This window comes from Ornithorhynchus anatinus, chromosome 1 (assembly GCF_004115215.2).
Source record: "Ornithorhynchus anatinus isolate Pmale09 chromosome 1, mOrnAna1.pri.v4, whole genome shotgun sequence".
Taxonomy (NCBI): Eukaryota; Metazoa; Chordata; class Mammalia; order Monotremata; family Ornithorhynchidae; genus Ornithorhynchus; species Ornithorhynchus anatinus.
In genome coordinates, this window is record NC_041728.1 from 108,412,071 (window position 1) to 108,437,255 (window position 25,185).

The following is a 25,185-nucleotide window of genomic DNA, read 5'->3' on the forward strand; positions in this document are numbered from 1 at the left end:
AAGAGAACAGGGAACAGCTGACTTTTTCGTGGTACTGATTTTCTGCGGAGGCCTGGCTATCTACAAGGATGTTGTGAGAACAACCATTCATGTAACTGCCGCCTGAAAAAGCTTAAAATACTTTACATCCACTACCAGTCTCCTTACAAAATGCCTCTGGTTTAGAGAGGAGCAGATCCCAAAAGCATAAAATCAGCACGGGGGGGAAAATGTCTTAAATACCATCCTCTCTTACAATCGGGTTGTGGGGGAAAAAAAGTCAAATACCATCCTCTCTTACAATTATCTTGAATGTTTAATGTGGTCTAGGAAAAGGAGGAAAGAGTATGTCTGAGGGGAGGAGGAAGAAACTGCTGCATCTAGCAAGGGGGAGGAGGCAGAGAGAGGAAGGCAGGAAGAAGACTCAATCAGCAACTGCTGCTCTCTCCCTTACTTCTCCTCCCTGGAGAGCAGGAAGATAATGGTTAGGAGGAAACTCCTGCATTTGTGTAGGAGTATTTAATAGCAGAGAAGAATAGTGGCAGCGGCGTGGTGGTAGCAATACTATTTATTAACCACTTAACGTGTGCAGAGCACTGTAACGAAAGTTGAGAAAGAACACATAGATGGGAATTAGACTTGATCTCTGTCTCTTAAGGTACTCACTGCTGCAAAAAAGAGATAGCTGTTAATCCCCTTACACTGAGTCTCCGAAGCAGCATGGCTGAGTGGAAAGAGCCCGGGCTTGGGCATCAGAGGTCACGGGTTCTAATCCCGCCTCTGCCACTTGTCAGCTGTGTGACTTTGGGCAAGTCACTTCACTGGGCCTCAGTTCCCTCATCTGGAAAACGGGGACGAAGACTGTGAGCCCCACGTGGCACAACCTGATGACCTTTTATCTACCCCAGTGCTTAGAACAGTGATTGGCACATAGTAAGCGCTTAATGAATACCAACATTATGAAAAGCAGCGTGGCTCAGTGGAAGAGCACGGGCTTGGGAGTCAGAGGTCTTGGGTTCTAATCCTGGCTCCGCTGCCTGTCAGCTGTGTGACTTTGGGCAGGTCACTTAAATTCTCTGTGCCTCAGTTACCTCATCTTGAAAATGGTGATTAAGACTGTGAGCCCCACGTGGGACAACCTGATCACCTTGTATCCATCCCCCAGTGCTTAGAACAGTACTTTGCACATAGTAAGCGCTTAACAAATACCATCGTTATTATTATTATTCTCTGTGCCTCAGTTACCTCATCTGTAAAATGGGGATTAACACTGTGAACCCCACATGGGACAACCTGATTACCTTGTATCTACCCCAGTGCTTAGAACTGTGCTTGGCACATAGTAAGCACTTAAATGCCATCATCATTATTACTATTTATTTCTTGCAGGAAAAATCAGTCAAAACATTTCAGTTGCATGATGAAATTCTAATCTCATGCACTTGATGAGTGAGCAAAGAAAACTGATGGGGCCTCTATCTTTGGCCACCTTACCAGCACTGCCTTTGAAAGCCCAGGATAATAAATTACCAGGAAAAACCTAGAGAAATTTCAAGACAATGATTTCTTGCCCAATTATGTAAGATTTTAGTGGCCCTTAAACCCCGCAACTTTTTCTGATGGAAATACAGTCAGCTTTATGACACATTTATCTTCATTTAACAAACAATTTTTCTACCCTAAAGCTGCGTGGAGCAAATCCAATATTCTGGATTCAGTGAAAGGGAGCAGGGGGAACCTGAACAATAACCAACATTTCTAGAACTGCCTAACCCTGGCCCCACCTCTCAGCATACCTCACTAAGACACCTTAACTGACATTTCCAATTTTTCAACCTCTCTCACATTGATTTAGGGGAGTATCTGCTCTTTCCTACTTATATGAGAACATATTTCATTTTCAAAACCCTTGCATAAAACAGAAACTCCTAATCACCAGGTCTATGGCTCTTCACCAAATGAAAGAATCTTGCCTATTTGTTCTCTCTCCTCTTGGTATGCCCCATTTTGCACTATTCTTTCTTCCTAATATAACTCTTCATCTTTTATCTGGCTTGTGACTCTCATATCTGACCATGGTAAATGCCTTTTCTTCTGCACTAAAATCCCTCCCCATTCAGGTCCACAGTTAGGGGTTTTTAGGAGAAATTAGGTTTCTGCAGAAGTGTTTAGAAGTGAGTAGAAATGGAGGAAATGGGCTTTCAGAAAGGCTCTGAAGAGCTGTTACGTGGCAATTTTGAAGGGGGAGGAAGTCCCCCACAGGAGCAAGGGAATGAGTCAGGGTCGAAGGTGGGTGAGAGGAAGAATGATTCAGAGTAAATAGGTTGGCTTGAGAGGGAATTCAGAGAGGGACCTGCATTGTACAGTGCTTAATACAAATGACAGTCTTGAAATGTCATTTGTCACATGCCTCTCCAGTGCTTGAAACACTCCCAACAACTCCATGTTCCTCAGCATCAAGTAAAAACTCCTCAATTAGCTTCAAGACTCTCCATCAGCTCCCTCCTTTGATCGTAACCGCTATCTTCCTCTGTTACTCTGCAACTCACTCTTTTTCCCTCTCAAACTCACCTTCTAACAATACATTGTTCTCGTCTCTCACCTGTCTCCTCACGCAGTTTTCCCAGTTTGTAATTTCTTCCTTCCCCAAATCTGATGTATTGCAGTTCTCTCTCTTCCCTATCCCACCATAACAAATCCCTCAAGAAAGCCCACCTCTTCTATCCAATATGCCTGCTCCAATTAATTCTCAGCACCTCAAGTCAAATAAACCCAGTCATCTCTAGCACTGAGGTAACTCACTTATACCAATCCTCGGCACATAGGTATACACATTTTTCAACTGTCCATTCGATTATTTATTCTGATGGTATAGTTGTCCCTCATATCTGAAGAATACACCAGTGAGGGTGAAATTCACCTACTAGGGCATGTGTGACTAAAAATATTAATGCGGGACCCAAAGTCCTGGACACACTGGGCACAGAAAAAGACTATCCACTGTTATTGTGATGTGTTTAATGTCTGCAGGGCCTGGTGCTCTTTTTTCTTTTCCCTCGTCTTTCGTTCGTTACAAAGCTTTCGCTCAAAAAGAACTGCACCTTTCTTAATGGCAGTGGCCACGCTGGTCTATCCTCGGCAATTGATTCCCAATTTTCGGCTGGGAGGCATCACTGACTGAGGCTGTTTTTCTGTGTCCTTTCCCTTGTCCTCTTTGCTCTCGTTTTCCCAATTTCAGCTCTCCATGTAACAGCTATATGTACATCCTCACATGTCTCTCATTCTCCTCACATGTCTCTCATTCTCCTCACATGTCCCACCAAGCATAGCTGTATTAAGTGGAACATATAGCTTCAACGCTGAGAGACTGACTACATCCCAGAACTTCATTTTTCGTGATCGTCTTGCCATTTGATACTGAGTGTGGCCTGTAAATGACACCAATAGAATTGAAGCTGAGGAAACTTATTTTGATTATTCTATACAAACTCATATATTTGTCTCTATTAGTGTACAGTCCTTGTGGGCAGAGATTATGTCCCTTGTTTATTTTGCGTGCCCCGACCACTTTTTACAGAGTCCTGCACCCAGTGGGTGCTGAATAAATGTTACTTCTAATACAGTAAAAAGTGAAGAGAGAAAGTGAAAGGCAGTGGGCATATACAACCTGTTTTGAGGATTTTGGATAGGAATTGGGTGGGGGATCGGAGGTAAACACTGGGGAGTGCAGGGGATTTCCTCCTCTGGGCCTCTCTCCCACCCCCAACTCCTCAACCCATAAGCCCCATCAGAGCACTGTATTAAACACAACAGCTTATTTATGTGTATATAAATCTATATATATATCTATAGATCTATATCTATCTCTTTCACTCTATTAAAAACAACAGCTTATTTATATCTATATCACAGATAAATATAGGTCCACATCTATTTATATCTACAGATACATACACCCCTCCCCCCAATGCACTAATGTATAAATGCCCACTTTACTTTTGACCTCTCTAGCTGTAAATATAGTCGTTTTTGTCTCCCCATTAAAATGTTTAAATATTTTTTTCCAAATTTCTTCTGTTATCAATTGTATCTTTGTTTCCCTTCTTGCTTCCCACTATAGATATACAATTTGTTTGAGTCTGCCTCCCACTTTAAATTGTAGTTTCTTAATGGCAAGGACTGGATCATACTTTTTTTTACTTTTATTCTGAATGCTTAGAACAATGCTCTGCATACAGTAGGTGCTCAGTAAATACTAATAAATGAATGACTGAAAGATTATTGCCACATGTGCAAAGGTTAACACTTACTGTTCGGAAATTCCCTGGATGTCTTTTATCCAAATAGACTGTCCCTTATCACCGATATGAACCACTTTAGTTGGGGGAGCAGTTTTTCCCAAGTAAAGCTTCTGTGTTCCTTGGGGCTCTTCTAAGAAAAACCTTAAAAAAAGAAAAAAAGCAACATCACATAAAACCATCACCTTTAGATTAACTGCATCCATGAATTCTATCTGTGATCTGTGAAACCACCATGGAAGTAGCCACTTGCATTTCTTGAATAGAAGATATTGCCAAGGGAGTGGAAGAGAATGTGACTTTTATTCCAACATAAGTCCAAAGGAGAGCAAACTGCTGGGAAAAACTGACAGGTAGACTGTGAGCCCCATGTGGGGCAAGGACCGTGTCCAACTTGATAAACGTGTATCAGCCCCAGTGCTTGACACAGAGTAAGTGCTTAATGAATACCATTAAAAAAGGTAAATGATGTGTAGTTATTCTTTATTAATATACCCACTTGCTTTGAAAACTGCTAAACATTTTTGGATAAATTGAGAACCCTTTCCTTTTTGTCCCGTTCCTCTCTGTTTAGATGTGGGCTGACTTCATCCAGGAGCCATGGGGCAGTTAAGGGTGGCCCTCTGATTCAGGGGATGCGCTAACGTGTGATTGCAGGGAGGAAGGAGATCAAGAGTGCAGGAGGGATGAACCTACTCCTGGTGTCATGTCGCCAAGGAGTCGGATGCTCTGTGCTGCCACAGCCTCTGGAAACCACGAGTCAGGGCTCCAGGCAGTTTGGAATTGAGCTGAAGGGAAGCAGGCAGAAGTGGTGGAGACTTCTTATCCCTAGGCTGAGATTCTCCATAATAATACTTATGGTATTTGTTCAACACTTACTATGTGCCAGGCACTGTTCTAGCGCTGGGTTGGATACAAGCAAATCAAGTTGTGCACGGTCTCTGTCCCATGTGGGGCTCACAGTCTCCATCCTCATTTTACAGATGAGGTAACTGAGGCCCAGAGGAGTGAAGTGACTTGCCCAAGGTCACACGGCAGACAAGTGGCAGAGCTGGGATTAGAACCCATGACCGTCTGACTCCCAGACCTGTGCTCTATCACTATGCCATGCCTCTACCTCAATGCTGCTGCTTGCCTCTCACCTTGCATTGGTTGGTGGAGGGGAAGGTTTGTCATTCTGACTGCTCCCCTATTTCCAACCTGTGTACTTTGACTGGAAGTTTGCTGAGATTCCACTGGCCATCCCCAGGACTTAGCAGTTCACAATCACAATCACGTGCCTGTCTTTTGGGGGTGTGGTTCCCGAGCAGAGTCAAGAGTACAGATGGGTCGACTTGGAAAAGTTTCCCAGGGGTCCACACTACAAGTCACTTTTTAGGTCTCTTGGGCTTCTCGATATAAACCTAGCTCGGTGACGGGCAAAGGATCACACCCAGCACCTTCAACTCTGACACAACTGGACATATTACTGCGGTAGGATCCTTTTGAACTTCTCTGTGCAACCCAATTGGTTTAGCAGCTGCCAAAGTTCAGATCTCCTGCGATTGTACAACATTCCTGCATTGTCTCTGAGCCCAAAATAATAATAATGTTGGTAGACACGACAATAGACGCGATAATATCGATTCTTGGATGATGTGCTCACTTGTGCTCTGAAATTAAACTGCAATTCTCGGAGCCCATAGCTAACAATATTCTCCAGTAGCTCGTCTGAAGGAACCGGTTAGGTTTTCGACAGGAGCAACCAAGAGCAATGGCTTCCTGCAATCACTTCTATAGTCAGTTTTCTTGTCTTTCTTTTTAATGTTCAAGGTGACGGTGGCATCTTGAAAATCCCTCAGTATTTCTAAGGTGACCCACATACTGAGGAAAAGCCTAGAAAGAACATCTGAGGAAAACATCCCTCTGTGTGCTAATGTCAGCAAGTCTGCTGTTACAGCCATGAGTTTTCTCATTTTTTACCCCTGCAACTGAAACGGTTATATCCTCCAAAATTGAAATGAAGGTCTCATGCTCCCATATTGTTATATTCTCTTTTCTTCAGCATGGAGCAACACGCTTTTCTTCAGCGTGGAGCCACAGTCACTGAGTTGTGACTGTGTGGCAGTAAGGGCATGTGTGTCTAGTGACCCCACAGAAGTCCCTGGCTTGATGCTGATCTTCCCATCCTTGGCATTCCACAACTCGGCAACCTTAACCCAATCTAAATGTCACCATGTAGGCTGCAATCGGCCTGCCTTCTGTCGGGATTCTAGGAAGTGTTGGTGATACAGTGCTTGATTTTCTGTAATTAGCTCTTTGTTGCTGAAGTCATTCTTGTCCAATGGCAACGGCTCTCTACTTGCAGTGGTATTAGCAGCCAAAGAGATGGGACCCCAAAGAAACACTTATTTGAGGTTTCCAATTCAGAGCCTTACTGATGGATTTCCTCATTCAGAAAACCACATTTTTCATTTTTTTCAGCTAACTGGGGGTAAAACTAAATAGTGAGAATATTGCTTAAGAAAAGAATCCTTGTCTAAGAGTGCATATTTGCATTTTTCTCAAAATTTCTCTGAGAAATAAACTGCACAATACACTATAATACTAAGGCATATAAACTCCAGGTGTTTTAGGAGACTCGATATTCCTTCTAAGTAACTGAAAATGTTAAACATTCACAGCAAGACAAAAATGTGACTAGTATTCTGGAATAACCAAATACAACAACTTTTTTAGTAATCTGAAGCTTAAACTTGGGATACTTAAGGCAGGGGTACCTGCTAAGTTCTAGGATTTGGACATATTAACTACCTAGATGATACAGCTATTGGAAAATTAGCAGGTGGTTGTGACAATCCAAAGGAAAATGTTGCCTCCTGAGACGAATGAGTGGTCTGTGCAGCTAGGCAATCCTTAAAAGAGAACAGTAAAAACATTCTTGGTTCAGATTCAATAAGCCTTACAAAAACGTTGACTTTTGGATGACAAAGTTTAGGACTTTGAATTTAGAAAGGCGATTTATTTTCTTGGTGACAAAGGCATACATAAGCACCTGGAATTTAGCAGAATTCTTCCACAGTTCTTTCTGATGCAAGCAAATTATTCCTCATGAATAATTTGGTACTACTGGATAAAAACTCCTACTAAAATTTGAAGTGGGCAATGGGCTAGTTAAATACAACAGGAATCACAACAAACCTGAATACATCGGAAAAATAACTTTGTAGGCATCTCACTTACTTAGTTTCTCCATCTGATACAGCTACGACTCTGGCTTCTTCAAGGTGGGGCCAATTAACAAAAACAGACTTGCCAAGCACCGATGCGGCTACATTCTCTATTGTCTTTAAGAAAAAAGAGATCACATATTTTAGTACTTTATTAGCTGAACTAAACTTATATCCAGGACAGAGAAGACAATTTTGTAATACCAGATTGTTTTTCAGAAACATTTACCTTACACTTTCAACTATAATAGAACTTCACCCACAATCATTTCAGCTAGTACTTCTTTTCAAGTTTAAGTGCATTTTCCATTTAAAATTCAAGAACATTCCCCTTTCCTCTCGCCCACCTTCATGTGGTCTCGATTTCTTGTAGCTCTATTTTCCTTAAAATTCTGGAGCATTTCCTTTACAGGTTGACTAACGTTCTTTTGTTTCTCTTTCCTACGTCCCAGGAGGGTCAATTTTTCATTTTAAGCCTGAAAGTGAACTTGGGGTGTGAGTGTGGTTGGGGGGGAAGAGGGACAAATTTAATTTCTGACCCGAAAGTTTGAGAAACTGCCCTTCTACTGCAACGACAGTGCCTGGCCAGCATGGCTTAGTGGAAAGAGCACAGGCTTGGGAGTCAGAGGCCGTGGGTTCTAATTACCGCTCTGCCACTTGTCAGCTGTGTGACTTTGGGCAAGTCACTTCACTTCTCTGTGCCTCAGTTACCTCATCTGCAAAATGGAGATGAAGACTGTGAGCCCCAAGTGGGACAAGCTGATTACCTTGTATCTACCCTAGAGCTCAGAACAGTGGTTGGCACATAGTAAGGGCTTAACAAATACCATCATCATCATTATTACTACGGCCTATGGAGTTTCTGCCGAAACCTTCCCCACCAGCCCCGGTGTCCGGGGGGATGAGCCACCCGGCAAAGTTGTGCGTCCCCTCCTTGCCCAGTAAGCTGGCCACTCACTGCCATCATTTCCAGCAACGGCACCAAGAGTGATCCTGTTGAGGACCGAAGGGGAGCAATGGTCTCGAATGGTTTGCCCCCCGGGCGTCAAGGGTGACAGCAAAATTGGCTTGGTCTCACAGCCCAGTGAGGATGATGGGAACCCCACAAGGCCTGGAGCTACCCCACGGGGTCCCGAATCCTTGCTGATGGTAGCAGAAGCCAGTGCACTAGACAAGAAAGAGTTGCACTGGATCTGGAATGCCATTATCTCTGCTCCACCTCTCTTTTCAGCTTCAAAAGAAGCAGTGCGGCCTAGGTGATAGAGCACAGGCCTGGGAGACAGAGAGACCTGGGTTCTAATCCCGGCTTGGTCATTTGTCTGCTGCGTGTCCTATGGCAAGTCATTTCACTTCTCTGGGCCTCAACTACCTCCTCTGTAAAATGGGGATTAAGGCTGTGAGCACCATTTGAGACAGGGACTGTATCCGACTTGATTAGCTTCTATCTACCCCAGTGCTTAGTACAGTGCCTGGAACACAGTAAGTGCTTCGCAAATGCCATAAATAAAAAGGGGCAATTGGTCTGCCTCTGGCTGTCTGTTCTATCCAACACTCTTGAAGGAGAGGAAGAGGAAAATGCCAAGCTGATGGAGGTGACTGCCCCCTTGGGCTCCATGGAGTCAGAGCCGATGCTAAGTCCTACCTCATCCCCTTTGCCTTCTGCCTCTAGACTCCACAGCCTGTCATTCTGTAGTTTTAACTTTTCATTTCTCCTTCTTTTTCTCAATCTGTCCTCAGTTCTCAATTTTTATCTTTGGCCTCTCAATGTCGTACTGTGAGACTGAGAGCTTGTTGTGGGCAAGGATTGTCAGTGTTTATCGTTGTATTGCACTTTCCCAAGTGCTTAATACAATGGTCTGCACACAGTAAGCACTTAATAAATACGAGCGAATGAACCAATGAAGTACTGGCCCAAAAAGGTTTTGGAGCCTCTTGTCTTCCTTTCCAGGTCTCTCTTTCCCTTTGCTAATCTATTCTCTCTGAGAGAAAGATATTAGACTACCTCAGTGGGCTTCCTGTTTTTAGGAAAAGCTGAGAGGTCAGAAATTTGGACTGCTATTTCTGCTTTTCACATTCTGAAAAACCTGATAAGAAGCAGAAACTCATCAGTGCTTGTCCCTTCTAGTCTATAAAGCTCACTGTGGGCAGGGAATAACTATTGTATTATTATACTGTACTCTTCCGAAGGCTTAGTACAGTGCTCTGCACATAGTGAGCTCTCAGACTGACATTACAGGTATCGGACAGCTAGTAAGTGGCTTTTAATATGCCTGAACAGAATACCGATTTACAAGTTTGTTCACTGGTGCTACTTGATTTCAGTACTCTCGATGCTATCAAAACAGGTTTCAATATTGTTAATGATCGCGTCTAGCAAGCTCGTTCTCCTAACTGGCTGGTGTAGTGTCGAGCCCACACCAATAAAACCACCCACGATAATCACCGGTAACTCTGTAATTGTATACAAGATCTTTCTCTCCTGAGGATGTAACCTAAATTTAAAGCAGGGAAATTGAACTCAGTGGTTTAAAATTTCTCAAAGCATATCCAAAGACAAAAACAGGATTCGGGTCACCGGGCTGTTTTCTCCACTCACAAACTCTATTAATCTTCAGGTGAAAATTACTGAACTAAATAGAATCAATATTTTATGATATAAACAATCTGACTTGTATCTTTGTATTCAAAGATTGCACTTCTCAAATTCTCACGACAGAAGTTAAACTTGTTCCTCCAAATTTATCCTCCTCCCCTTTATTAGTTCATCGATACCTAATTCTCCACCCATTTCCCCTATAATGTACAGTTTTACTCTAGAAAATCCTTGCACTAAACAACTCACCCATTCTAATGCCATGGACCTAAGTAGTTTATTTCAATAATGCAGTAAGCTGAGCCAAAAAGGCTCACGTTGTTGGGAAAACATTTCCTAATTCCTTAAGGGTGATTTAGCCAAAATGAGTAGGGAAGCACAGATTATGGAAAAAACGAGGTTATTTGTTAAAAGTCACCACTTAGCTACTAGGGACAACACATAATTCTGTTGGCTCATAGCACTTTGGGATAATAACGCAAGTCCACTATAAATGATTTCCTCTCTCTCCAGAGGCAGAGAGTTGGTTTTTTAAACAGTAAGAGATGCTTACAAGTTCATTTGGTTGCTCATTCACATGGATTTCCAATAGCATGTTTTCTCCACGGCTGCTCTGCTGGAATACTTGAACCCCAGCCTTCTTCAAATAAAACTGCACAAGGAAAACACAGAGAATCCCATTTGAATTCCTTTCTCTGGGAACTCCACATGAACGACCAATTAAATTGAAAAACAGATCACTACTAACCTTATGTTTGATGTGTTTCAAAGTGGGAAAACCACAGAAATATAATGCCTTCTGGTCAACTTTAGTTATCGTGTTGTGGCTAATATCTACATGCCAAGCATCTAGAGATATTAGTGAATACCTAAAAATTGCAGAGATTTTAGAGGGAAAATCAATAACAGTCTGAGCAAAAAACATTTTGTAATTTCCTTTTACTTCTTGTTATTTTAAGACAACTAAAAAGATTGCTTTTAATGAAAGGAACCAAAATTGCCCGCCTCCTTCTAACACACAGAAACCACCAGTTATTATCTATCTATGAACAAAACAGGAATATAGGCAGTCCTGTCAGAACAGCATTTTGGAGTGTTTTGGATAGTACATGGTGGAGGAATATAATTAGCATAAAACGGCTGTGAATTTATTACAGTTTGACCCAGCTCTGCCAGGGATCACCTAAAAATCTGATTCAAACAAAATGACAGGATCACACTGCAATACTATTATTAGCATCACAAAAGGAAGAAACTGAACTATTTGGAATTCACTATTTATTAAAATTGGGTTTTAAACAGTTGCAATTTGTACTCCACTGACAAATGCCAGATTTTTCAGTCAGAGTAAGGATCTGATGAAGCAGACTGATTGAAACAAGTTTTAGAATGCTTGTTTTTCTCAGCAGCCTTGAATTGCACTAGGATATGACAGAAACCATGTACATTTTAAATTATTTTCAAACTTCCTTTCCTTTCCCTAAACATCGTCTCTCCTACTGAAACAAAGGAGGACACAATGTGAGTTTTACACTGAAGGTTTTCAAAAATGCTACTTCCTCATCAAAGCAGGAATGCCTGCATTCCAAAGATGCATTCTTGGCTTTACAGAAATAATTCAATCTATCAAATGTATTTACTGAATGCTTACTATGTGCACAGCACTGTACTAAGCACTTGGGAGGATACAACAAAATCGGTAGACCCATTCCCTGTCCACACGAGCTAATTACCACACCATTACCTTGTGTGACATCTTTCTATGGCAGGGAACTTTTCGGGCCATGGTGAGAGGTATCTGAACTCTAACTCTTTGTCGTAAGAGCACATCAGACACTCACTGTGCCTATTTCTAGTCTCTTCTTCTTTTTTCAGGTTCTTGTTACAAGGCTCCATGGCTTGCAGCAATCGGTTCTGGGTTAGACAGAATTCAGAAATGGAATAAGGGTTAGAAATAATCAGAAAAATTCAACTAGAGAAAGGACCTCCCAGGACAGTACATAAGCAAGCTTCGACTTCCCCGGTCTTCTCCACAGGGAAGGCGAAAGGGTCAGTGAGCAGTGCGGAGGTAGGAGAGGGAACTGTTATACAAACGCTTTTGCCAAGGTTTTGCCTTCACTGACTAGTCCAATGGCATTTGGAGGTCTTCTTGGGTGGGCCCTACCACTGTCTCTCCACTGACAACCACACAATTTGACAGAGAAGCGCTGTGGGGAGCTGGGAAGGGAGCAACTAAGCTACAGCCCAAGACCAGAAAATTATCCTCTGCTGTCATGTAGGACGAGGTGTAAGGAGGCCCCTCCCCTCCCTGCAGTGCTGAGGGTACATCCTGACTACCCTGGAGCAGAAGGGAAAGACCAGGATGGCGTAATAGAGTACGGGCCTGGGAGTCAGAAGGTCATGGGTTCTAATCCTGGCTCCGCCATTTGTCTGCTGTGTGACCTTGGGCAAGTCACTTCTATGGGCCTCAGTTACCTCACCTGTAAAATTCATTCATTCAATCGTATTTATTGAGCGCTTACTATGTGCAGAGCACTGTAAAATGGGGATTGAGGCCTTGAGCTCCATGTGATCCAGGGACTGTGTCCAACCCAAATTTGCTTGTATCCACTCCAGCGCTCAGTACAGTGCCTGGCACATAGTAAGCACTTAACAAATACCATAATTATTATTGTTTCACTTCTGGACACTTTATACTGGACACCATTTAGCCACCAAGTGTATATTCCTAATTCTACTTTTCCTTCTGGCATACACATTTTAAACAGCTTCTATGAAATCAAAGTATTTTTAAAAATTAATGGTATTTAAGTGCTTACTATGTTTCAATCACCGTTCTAAGCCCGGGGTAAAAACAAGTTAATCAGGTTGGACACAGTCCCTGTTCCACATTGGGCTCTCAGTCTAAATAGGAGGGAGAACAGATACTGAACCCCTATTTTACAGTTGAGGAAAAGGAGGCTGAGAGAAGTTAAGTCACTTGCCTGGGCAAATGGCAGAGCCGGGATTAGAATCCAGGTCCTTTGGCTCCTAGCTCTATGCTTTTCCTCCTAGGCTGTGCTGCCTCCTATTGCCACTAATTGAAAAAACTGTCCTCCTTTGGGAAGCAGAAAATTATGCAAATCTTCCTAGTTCCATCTTTAGCCTTTGCTTAATGGTCAAATCTTCCCACAACACTATGAAACCCCTCAAATTTAGTGCATATACAAAATGATCTTAATTATTTGTTGGAAAGACAAAATCATTTGACACAGAAGACAAGTGTACACAACAGCACGTTTATTTCTATCATCCCCAACATTTTCTTTACACACACACAAAATCAACTGTTCAGTCAATATACTGATTCTGATTACCCTTTTTGAAATATTTTCATGTCTGTCTCCCCAGTAACAGCTTAAACTCCTTGTGGACGGGGAGTTTAAACTCCTGAGGCAGGTTGAACTTTTCTAAGGAATTGGTATAGGGGATTGTAGCCACCAGGCCCCAGTAAATTCCTTTATTTCTATAACAGTAACGGGAAAATACTGGGATATTATAATTACATGTGGAATCTACCAGAGGCTCTGGAAGAGAGAGTGGAGAAATAAACATCAGCCATCTCCAAGAATATTTCATTTCCCAGGAGTGATTTCAAGATAAAATCCATTTTGCTTCACACAGATAATTTAATATTCTGGCTTATAGACAGGGCAAAAGAAAGCAAACACTTTTCCTAAGGCACAGTCTATGCTATTTTCCTTTTCTAAGAAGCTGATAAGTCCAATTTTTAATTTTCATTTGCTGATAGGGCTGAGACCGCTACCCTCCCCAGGATAAGATATGAAATGCTACAGATTTTTATTAGTATTCAAAGTCAGCCACATAATGAAGATCAATTATTTCTCCAGGGGATCCAGGCAATGACTGAGTTCGATTCTGAGTGAACTCCTTGGGGTAATCTTGAGATTCTGTGCTTTAATTTCCCATTTTTCAAATGTCTGAAAAGTTGAACCCACACTGAGAACCAGTACCACTCACTTAACTTCTCTGTGCCTCAGTTCCCTCATCTGTAAAATGGGGATTAAGACTGTGAGCCCCATGTGGGACAACCTGATTCCCCTATGTCTACCCCAGCGCTTAGAACAGTGCTCGGCACATAGTAAGCGCTTAACAAATACCAACATTATTACCACGAACCCTAGTCCTGCAAATTCCAAGGTTCAGCCATACATTAAGGTTTGCACCCTCACCTCATCAATGAAGGGGATCAATACTACCGCTTCCCATTCCTGTTGCTTCCCATTCAGGTCGGTTTTAAAATCGGTTGGATAATACTCTATGATTGGTGAGTCTTCACTCGTCATCAGGTGCTGCAGGCCAAAAAAAAAAAAAAAAACCCAACAAAAAAACAGGAGAAGAGTTCAGAGACGACACACCATAATTTTGATTGACTACCTGAGATCCAAAAAAAACCCCAAAAAACCGTGGTTGGATTTTTGCGCCCTGCCTCTTTTGTTCCAACGCTGTTCTTCCTCCCTTTTTCCTCCCAAAGGCATCTCATCCCACTCCTCCCAAAGAGTGAGGAGTCAAACTCCTCTCGTCCAAAGAGTAGTAAACCTATTAGCCAAATGTGGCTAGGACTCAGATTGTGAATGAGGTGGTGGGGACACCCAGCACTCCCTGTGGGGCTTTATCCAGCCCAAGTGAGGACCAAAACCTTAAGGAAGCGTGTATTCCCAGGCCAGAAGATTCCCAGCATCCTCACCAAGAAGATGCAATAACTGAACAGATGGATATTCTGGGATGCTTAATTAGACAAAGAGGTCAAATTCATTTACTCACATCCATCAGGAGGTATTTAAGTCCAACCCCTGAAAGGAAGGACGCTGTGGAAAGAGCACGGGCTTGGGAGTCAGAAGTCGTGGGTTCTAATCCCAGCTCTGCCACTTATCAGCTGTATGACTTTGGGCAAGTTACTTAACTTCTCTGTGCCTCAGTTACCTCATCTGTAAAATGGGGATTAAGACTGTAAGCCTAATTATCTTGTTATCTACCCCAGCACTTAGAACAGTGCCTGGCACATAGTAAGCACCTTAACACATACCATAATAATAATTATTACTAATAAACTGCAAGGATCAACCAATAGTATGCATTGAGCACTTGTCAACCATTATTACTGAGCGTTTGCTGTGTGCAGAGCACTAACTAAACACTTGGGAGAACACAATACAATAGAGTTGCTAGGCATGTTCCCTTTTCCCAAGAAGCAGCATGGCCTAGTGAAAAGAGCTACAGGCCTGGAAGTCAGAGCATCTGCATTCTTATCACGGCTCCATTTGTCTGCTGGGTGACCTTGGCCAAGTCACTATTACTGGGTTTCCTCATGTGTAAAATGGAGATTCAATGACACTAGCTCCTAGGCTGTGAGTGGCACGTGGACAGTTGCGGTGTCCAATCTAATTATCTCGTATCTACCCAATGCTTAGTAAAGTTCTTGGCACATTGTGAGTACTTAACAAATACTACAACTATTATTATTAGAGGGGACCCAGCAACATAAGCCATGCACATTACATGCAGAGCACTGTACTAAGTGCTCCAAAGAAAACACACTAACACTTAAAAGAGTGCTCTGCACACCGTAAGCATGACTTTTGTTGCTAGTTCCCCTCAAATAAGAATAATAATAGTAATAATGATAAGCTCCCTCTGGGACTCCTGCCTAAAATGACTAGCTAATAGTTTTTCTTAGAGCACCTGCTTCAGAGGCTGGTGGTGAGACAGGATTTTCATGAACTGAGTCCTAACTAAATGCCTGAAATTCAGTAGGCCTATGGTTCAATTAATCAAAGAGCTTCTCTTCACTGACGTCTGCTCCTTGCAGTTTCCAAGGACTGCTGGGCTTCTGGACGGATTTCACTTTCTGTCATTTTGGGAATCTCCCTCCTTCTCTTAAGTAGAATTTTGGATGAACCTGCACTCCCGACTCCATGGCACACTGGGAAACACATTTTTTCCTGTATTAAAGCTCTGGGACACCCTGGTCTTTTCCTTTACTTTTACTTGTTTCCTTTCTACCGCTCACATTCTTCTCAAGGCTTCGCATTTCCTTTTCTTCCTTTTTCCCTAGCTACTCTTCACCACTAGCTTTAAGGCAGTCAAATCAGCTTTCAGTTGCCTCTTAACCGCACTCTTTTCCAATATACCCCAATGCGGACACTTCATTCCTTTCAAGTTCATCTGCCCACCAGGCCGCCTCCACATCCATCCTGTGCCCATCTCTACTCTCATCTTCCCACCTTTCTGGAACTAACTCTCCTCATCATCAGGGCCCTTCTGAAATTACCTTTCCTCCAGGAAGCCTTCCCCAATTAATTTTTAATTTCCCAAATTTATATCTTCCACAGTGCCACTTCAGCCCTTCTGTGCCACCTATGCCCTTCAGTACTCCCATCTCCACGGAATATATTTTTATACTCATCATTTCGTCCCATTTAATTTATTTTAGTATCTTTCTTCCCCACTGGACTTTAAACTCCTTGAGGCCAGGGATTAGGTCTACTAATTCTATCATACTCTCCTAAGTGCTGGGTACATACTCAGGGCTCAATAAATACAACAGACTGATAGCTGGTCAACTTCCATTTCAGTGCTCATTCCTGGAACAGTCATCCACCTGTACCCACTGGAATACCTCCAGCACTTCAATTTTAATCAAGAATATTTATTCCATGAAGCAGTTAAATGGACAAACACTCCAGCAAGTTTCAGCAAAAATTCAAAACAGTCACAAACTCCCAGTAATCAGCCCAATGGGCTAGCATTTATGACTTGGGTCTTTCAGTTTAACTTTGTAAAAGGCATACCAAAGGACAAACTAGCAAGGGGTTTGTTTTTTTTTAGAGGAAAGGATGGAATGAAGAGGGTGGAGCAGGAAGGATAAAACAACTTCAGTTTTAAAACCCACCTGGTAACACACAGGGAGCAAGTCTTTGCTGGCTGCTGGAAGTACAGCAAGAAGTTGTTCAAAGGGCATGAAAGGTTTTCCTAATTCAAACTGGATTTTGAATTCCTTAATGTTACGAATGTCTGATAGATAAGGTGCATAATGATAGGGATAAAACCTAAAAAAAAAAAAGGTTAATTAAACGAGGGAAAGGAACAGTTTGTACAACGAACAAGATAAACCATGTCTCAAATAACTATGCATCTCAGTGTTATTTCTGATTCAATACACACACAAAAAGATGAACTATTTTCACTAGCCAGATGTGAGTTTTTCATTTTCTCACACTCTAGGGTAAGACAGGTCACTCCAGCACAAAAGGGCCCGAGGTTGGGGGGCAAGTTTGCTGAGCATCCCAAGTGCCCTTACTGGGCCCAGAGGCTCATTTACAGGGCCCTGCATTCTGACAGCTCCCTCATGTGGCTACCTGCCTCTTGGGAGCAGGCCTGGGGCTATTCCCGAGGATTCTGTTAATAAACACAGTAGGCCACCTCCACGCCACCCCCAAACCCACAACATATTAAGGAAGATGGGTGAGGATCAAAGCGGAAGCTGTTGCCACCGGGAGAATCAGTGGTAAAAGGAGTTCCTGAGGGGATGCTTTGGTACTCTCAGAGAAGAGGATCCCATTAGTCAAGTTTATAGGAAAAGATAAAAAGAAAGGAAACAAAACATTATCATCATCATCTGCCACCCCCCCCCCCCCGATTCTCTCTCACCAACTCCAGGATTGAACTCCGTGGTAGTAATAGTGCAAAATCCACTGTATTGCCTGGATGTAACACTCAGCCTGGTCAGCCAGAAATTCACTGAAAATGGAAAAGACTTAAATTTACCTTTCTTCATTCTGAACTTCTAAAGTCATGGTAAGGTTTCTGGAACAGATAGAGTTCTATTGGTGTTATCTGATTACGCTAAACAAGGTTGTATGAGGGAATGCCACTGCTAAATTAACTCCGATCACCTCCGAGGGGCAATTCTATCATTCTGGATGCTTGATTGGGAGGAAAACAATAGAAGTTACAGCAAGTACAATGCTCAGTCAGTGCAGTTCGACAGAGTCCAGGCCACGCAGTGAGACACCAGAAGGGAAGTTACCCAGGTTCACACTAGTGATCTGTACCAGTACTGGCCTAGAGCTGAACCCTCAAATAGGCCTGGGTGATGTCAGCATCAAAGAGCAGGCCATCACTGACACCAGCTGGGCTTATCAGTTTATGCAGTGGGCACTAACATTCTTTATTGCAAAAATGATAGGGAAAGAAACATAATGCAACAGAAGAAAATTATGAAAGAGAAGTTTCCCTCAAAACATCTTACTTGATTTGATGAGGAAAGAAGCATAATGCAACAGAAGAAAATTATGAAAGAGAAGTTTATAATAATAATAATAATGTTGGTATTTGTTAAGCGCTTACTATGTGCAGAGCACTGTTCTAAGTGCTGGGGAAGATACAGGGAAATCAGGTTGTCCCACCTGAGGCTCACAGTTAATCCCCATTTTACAGTTGAGGTAACTGAGGCACAGAGAAGTGAAGTGACTTGCCCACAGTCACACAGCTGACAAGCGGCAGAGTCGGGATTCGAACCCATAGACCTCTGACTCCCAAGCCTGGGCTCTTTCCACTGAGCCACGCTGCTTCCCACTGAGCCACGCTCCATCAAAACATCTTACTTGATTTGATGCGATTTATTATGTAAGCCACAAAGGCTCTGAAAAAGTATCCAGTACTATGGGCACCTCTGGAGTGACTAATGGCAACTCCTAACCCACACTCTAATAATAATAATGGTATTTGTTAAGCGCCTACTATGTGCCAAACACTGTTCTAAACGCTGGGTTAGATACAAGGTAGTCAGGTTGACCCATGGGGGGCTAACAGTCTTAATCCCCATTTTACAGATGAACTGAGGCACACAGAAGTGAAGTGACTTCCCAAAGTCACACAGCAGACAACTGGCGGAGCCGGGTTTAGAACCCACAACCACTGCCTCCCAAACCCGTGCTCTTTCCACTAAGCTACACTGCTTCTCTAATCTTGTCTTTCTCAAGAATAGGCTAATTCACTTCTAACCCCAAATCTAGGGTAGACATGGAGAAGGGCAGGACCCATGAGCCATTCTTGTCTATGGGCCTCATAGGAAGAATTGTGAGTTTGCACCTCACTGGTCCAAGATGGAGAAGGAGCATGGACTAGTGGAAAGAGCATGGGCCTGGGAGTCAGAGGACCTGGGTTCTAATGCCGGCTCCACCACTTGTGAGCTGTGTGGACTTGAGCAAATCACTTAACTTTTCTGGGCCTCAGTTACTTCATCTGTCAAATGGTGATTAATACTGTGAGCCCCGTGCAGGACATGGATTGGGTCCAACCTGATTGGCTTGTATCTACCCCAGTGCTTAGTTCAGTGCCTAACATACTAAGCGCTTAACAAATACCATAAAAAAAAAATGGCACTAGGGGGTTACAACTTGAATGTTGACTCCTGAATCCACGGTCCTCCCATCTCTTTGTAACCACTAAGGCTGCCTTTTTTTTGATGCTTTTTTCCTAGGTTTTAACAAATAAAGAAACAAACTCACTCTGAAACTACTTCTACTCCCATCTTTGTCATATAATATGTTCTCTTGTATTGTCTAAACTCTGTTTCAAACAGGTCATCATCTTCTGGCTCATCTTCCAAGACACCTGAAACAAAATCAGCAGCAGAATGGTTTACATATTCCTTTCACATCAAAAATAGGTGTTCATAGATCCTGAGGTCATTCTACAATTCTGGTTTATGAAACTTTCCACTCCATAACTCAGAAGGAGCAACATTAAACAAACCATGAACTACCGAGTAAGGATCATCACTGAGGCGATCATCTTCATTTACTGTGGAACTGATAAGGAAAAGATGTGAAAGATGTGTGTTCTGGGTATAAAATATGTGTATTTCAGAAACTGATGACAGCACTACAATACATATTTATTTTTTCTTACTTTTAGAAGTTGTCGCTTCACCTTCTGTTTTGTTTAAAGCAGCCAAACATATGGAGTTTTCTTGACTCTAACATAAGGTAAATGGACACAAGATTACATAAGAGAAGTTAATTCAAAATATAAACCATTCAAGTTTTTTGGGTACAAATACATTTGGTTCTTTCTGAGGTAGTACATGTCCCAGATTCAAAAACAGGCAACTTGAATTTTCAAGGCTATTGCAAATAAAAGGGCAGTGATCAGAGAGTGGGAGGACCTTACAATTAGTAATCTTTTAGGGAGTCTCCTGCATCTGCCCATCTTCCTCCTGGTTTCCCTACTTCAGGCTGGTCATTTCGAACTCATTCAGTAACTGAACTGCCAGAGACTGGCTCTGTCACTGAAAACTGAAGGTATTTTTCTCTCTCTCCACTCTTGCTTCCATATTGGGTCCACTCAGTTGACTGCAGTAGGACAGGCCTGAACTGAGAAAGGGTGACCTCATGTCCCTATCCTGCAATTTAGGGCCTCTAAACTGCACTACCAGCAGTTCACAAGAGTCATCTCGCCTAAGTGAATACTCCATGTGTGGGAAACGTGAGGTTTGAGCCCTGTTTTGGTCAGGGTTGAAAATGGGTAGCCTACACAGGACATCCCGACAGCTAGTGTTGGTGGGCTGGGTTAGGTTGGCCTTCTATGATTAAGTGCGTGATTTCCCCAACTCTCAGGGGTCCAAGTGCCGACCACAGGAGGCACGGAGAAACAGGCAAAACTCGAAACCCCAGTTAGACCCTACATCAAGGAATGAGGCAGGGATTAGTGGAGCTTAAATGAGGTCATCCAGCTCCTACACCTCATTTTTGGAAGTTGGGGTTTTAAGTACAATCCAAATCCACCCATTTCCACCTCAACATTATGGCCTTATAAGGAAATGGGGTCTACCACCTATCTGTGGGACAGGCCGTCTGACTACGTAGGCTGCCAAAGAGTTTCTCGTTCCGGCATGCCCCTGCTTAATCAGTGACATTTACTGAGTGCTTACTGCGTGTAGACCACTAAACTGAGCACTTGGGACAGTACGATCTAACAGAGTTGCAGACGTTCCCTGCCCATAAGGAGCTTTACAGTCTAGGAGGTTTCCCTTGATGGCATGACTGAAGCAACACACATCAATAGCTCCGGGTTAGTGGAAACAGTCCTTTTTCAACAGCAACAGTGAAGCAGTCTGTTTTCATTCAGCTGCCAAATGTTTAAAACCCAACTTGGAAAATGTTTGATGCTAGTGTCTTAATAGAGCATTCAAGCATTGAACGGCCTGTTTTTGAAGTTGCCAATCACTTTTCACAGCCTCTTTTGGGGAAGAAAAGGCCTCCTTCAGTGAATTTGATTCCTATAGCACTAGCTGCCTGCCCAATCCCTGCTTCCTTCTCTCCCACACTCCTTTAACAATTGCTTACACGCTCTACTCGATAGACATTTGAAGTCAACATTTCCTGAGCTCAAAGACATAATTTCCTTTAAAAACAAATTATTAGCAAATAGTTGTACACTACAGCTGAAAATTAACAGGACAATACAAGCCTTCAGTTTCTTTTGCTTGTAGTTCTTAGCTTCTTCTGCCGCAATACCTGCTGCTTCATTGAGGTATTTATTCCCGACTTTGCTTTCGAACCATTTTAGGTCAACGAAGACTTCATTGAAGTGTTCACGGTCAAACTGAATGGAGAGATTTTTTAAGGCATTTGAAAAGGAGTTTAGTAATCAATGTAGCACATTATATACTGTGCAAAGCAAACATAATTTATTGGGCACCGGTAACAATAATGATGATGATGGTGTAGAAGATTTCGGAATTTTATTCCGGACTCTCCAAACCAATTGATATTCTTTCTAAAATCAGTTCATAAATTTGAAACAAACTTTTCCACTTTAAGTACTTACATCTGACAGTTTGACAAGGTATTTCTCAAAACGTGGTAAATTAAGATGCCCATTTTCATTAATGTAACCTACCAGGGCAGAAGAAAAGTTCATATTAGAACCTATAGATTACTGGCAATTTTTCTAAAATTTTCTAAGAATGAAGAAAGCATTTCTTTGCATAACAAGGAACAGATTAAGTGACAGGGCACCATTAGTACAACAGCATGGAATCTCTGTTCTTACACGACTCAGGCTAAGGTTTATCGCACCTTAGAATATAACTGGGATACATTAAGTACAAAAAAAAAAATACGCCAAAACAAAAACTGAAACCAAGGTCCAGAGCTATAAAAATACCTACTGACCATCTAAATATCCTTTGACAACACTGGGATTTGATTTAGAGCTCTCACCTGGTATATAAACCAAAAAAATGCCATCCTGAATAATCCATGGCCCCAAATCAAAACTCTACAGGATTAAAAGCTGCGTTTCTCAGTGGGTTATCAGGCAAGAGACCACACTTTTGAGGGCCTTTAGATTAAAAAAAAACAAACCTCTTAATAGCAATCTCTAATCAATGCCATGAGATACAGAATATTTTAAGTTTCAATTAAGTTTAACCGTGAATACAACTGTTCGTACAGCTATTAGTTTCAGAGCTCTGGGTGAGAATACATGTTCTGAATCCCATCTCTGAAGGAATCTGTAAGTAGTTTTGATAAAAATTTCTTACCTCCAAGTTCTGGCAAGGTGGTCATATACGTTCTATACAGAAGTGGCAGCGCATCATGATTAATGTGCAAATGAGGTAGATGAGGGATAAAATCATTGCCGACCAGAAACCCCATTAAAATCCAATCATCAATTATCCTTTCAATGTCATATTTAAAAGAAATCTTGCTCTGTCAAAAACCAGAGGGGGGGGGGGGGATGAGCTCCAGGAAGAATTCACAACACGCATCGGTTATCCTAGCTCCAGTCAGACTTACTTTTAATACTGAAAACTCATAGTCAATATATTCTCTCATTAAAGACAAGTGCAGGAGGTGAAATGTGGTTTCTTCTGGTGCACAAACTCTGAAAGAGAGTCACATCATAAAATGAGAGCTATTTCCTCTTGAAAGGTCAACAGGTCACAAGTGAGTAAAGCCAGAATCCAAATGAAGAGGACCTCCAATGCCTCGTTGGATTGGTTTGTGGGAGAGGGAGCCTACCGGCCCTGGAACTCCAAAAGCTTCTCTCTTGCCCGTGCCACCAGCCAAGACAGTAAGTTCAACAGCAGGTCTGGGATGAACTTGTTGCCTTTGCAAGTGGCTCAAGGAGGAGGAATGGGTTGGAATATCTAAGTTTGTGGCACAAGACCCTTACACAGCATAGCTTGCAGTTTAGTTTTGGGAGTGTGGCAGTGCAGGAGCTCTGAAACCAGGACACACTCCTGTTTATTTATTAGGCACCGGTATCAATTAATCAATGGTATTTTTAAAGGGCATTTGTTAAGTACTTACTATGTGCCAGGCTCTGTACTAGATATACGATAATCAGGTTAGACACAGTCCATGTCCCATATGGGGCTCACGGCTTAACCCCCATTTTACAGATGAGGTGACTGAGGCACCAAGAAGTGATTTGCCCGAGATCACGGAGTAGGCAAGTGGAAGAGCTTCTGAAGATGTTAGAATGCAGATCCTCTGACTTCGAGGCCTGTGCTGCTTCTCGATAGGCCACACTGCTTCTCCACTGCACCCGTGATACAGCACAGAGGCAGAGGAGGAGTCTGCTGTTCCACGAATTGGTGGGTTCTGAGTTAATAAGGTATTAGAGTAGCTACATGTGGATTCTCAAAACTTTCATTTATTTCTTCCCACTGAGTTCTTGCACAGTCAACAACCACTTAGAGTTCGAAAGACCATTGCTTTTTCAAAAGAAGAACAAAACAGTACCATAGCTTCTAGTTTCAGAAGCAGAAACACTTCTGCAAATGACAATTTGAGACTGGAAACCTTCAGAAAGATTTCAGGATTTCCCAGAAGTTACGAAGTGGCTAGGATTTATCCCCTAAATCTCTCCTAGATTTATTATTCTGGCAAAGCAAATGTCATGTTTTATCACTTCTTCTCTACACAGAAATAGACCTTGTACATTAACCCTTCTCTTCAAATGACTGCATGTTTAATCAGCACTTACATCATCATCTCCTCCATCATGATAGAACTTTCTGAAAAGTGATTTACCTTTGTGTTTTTTTCCCACTAAATCGAACCTCTTCTCTTAAGAGAGAGAAATGTGATTCGTGACTGGTTAATCCAAGCATTATCTGTTGAAACAAAAGACACTGCAACTCAATCTGGGGAATAAACATCATGGTTTTACGCTTACCTGACTGATTTTTTAAGGTGAATACTGAAAATTCATAAAAAGTAACAAGTCTAAATCACCCAAATTGCATAACGTTCTATAAGACGACACTTACAAAACTAGGAAAGGTTACGATTCTGATCTCAAAGTAAACTTGCATTACAACAAATTTCAATGGACCTCTCATGCAGTTAATTTTGAAAGTTCTCAATGAACTGTACCCATTAAGAAAGATTAGAATCAATTTTCAACCAAAGATGATTTAAGGGCCAGTAAAACCAAGAATCTCAACCTTTTCCCTCCCTTGCTTTCTCTCCTGCAGGCCAGACTGGGCCCTTGCCTAGTGCCAGCCTAGATAGGTAGTCTTCTTGCCACTCTGCCTCTGGTTCTTCTAGCCTGGCGCTTTTCAACTCTGAGAGGCTCAGAGGAAAGGAAGCTGAAAATTGAACTCGGGTAGGCCAGAAATGTGTTTAAAAGGAAAAATTTTATGAAAGAGTTTAACTCCCAAGTGCTTATTTAGTACGGTGCTCTGCACATAGTAGGTGCTCAAGAGACACTATTGAACAGTGATTTGCTGGGAGTTGGGATTTTTGTTTGCTGGCTTTGAAATCCAATACACTGAACTGAAATAACTAGAATTAGACCATCTCTGGAGATCTCTCTTGCTTTAATTTAATCTCCTTTGGTCCGTGGTGGACATGGGAAACAGCTGATCCTCATCCTCCCCATTAAAAACCTTCAGAGACTTGAAAGCAATCATTAATTCCCCTCCAAATCTTTTTTCTCCAGGCTACACAATCTCATTCCTTGAAATACTCCTAAAAGGACCTATTTCCCATCCCTTTCACGGGGACTCCATAACTGTCCTATA

The 25,185-nt window shown here is 42.3% G+C and overlaps 1 protein-coding gene across 5 annotated transcripts in view; it reads right to left on the reverse strand.

The window, feature by feature from the left end:
* Window positions 1–25,185, reverse strand: part of XRN1 (5'-3' exoribonuclease 1) — a 108,874-nt gene that overhangs the window by 44,102 nt on the left and 39,587 nt on the right. For all 5 annotated transcript variants that reach the window (XM_029050976.2, XM_029050893.2, XM_029050817.2 and 2 more), the window contains 15 exons: window positions 24,191–24,273; window positions 22,949–23,036; window positions 22,693–22,861; window positions 21,975–22,042; window positions 21,615–21,749; window positions 20,055–20,121; window positions 19,652–19,757; window positions 17,790–17,879; window positions 17,032–17,188; window positions 14,312–14,431; window positions 11,824–11,993; window positions 10,828–10,948; window positions 10,633–10,731; window positions 7,500–7,603; window positions 4,290–4,421 (listed from right to left, as the gene is read on the reverse strand). In XM_029050976.2, the coding sequence (XP_028906809.1) occupies window positions 4,290–4,421; window positions 7,500–7,603; window positions 10,633–10,731; window positions 10,828–10,948; window positions 11,824–11,993; window positions 14,312–14,431; window positions 17,032–17,188; window positions 17,790–17,879; window positions 19,652–19,757; window positions 20,055–20,121; window positions 21,615–21,749; window positions 21,975–22,042; window positions 22,693–22,861; window positions 22,949–23,036; window positions 24,191–24,273 (1,709 nt within the window). The remainder of the gene's footprint in view (window positions 1–4,289; window positions 4,422–7,499; window positions 7,604–10,632; window positions 10,732–10,827; window positions 10,949–11,823; window positions 11,994–14,311; window positions 14,432–17,031; window positions 17,189–17,789; window positions 17,880–19,651; window positions 19,758–20,054; window positions 20,122–21,614; window positions 21,750–21,974; window positions 22,043–22,692; window positions 22,862–22,948; window positions 23,037–24,190; window positions 24,274–25,185) is intronic.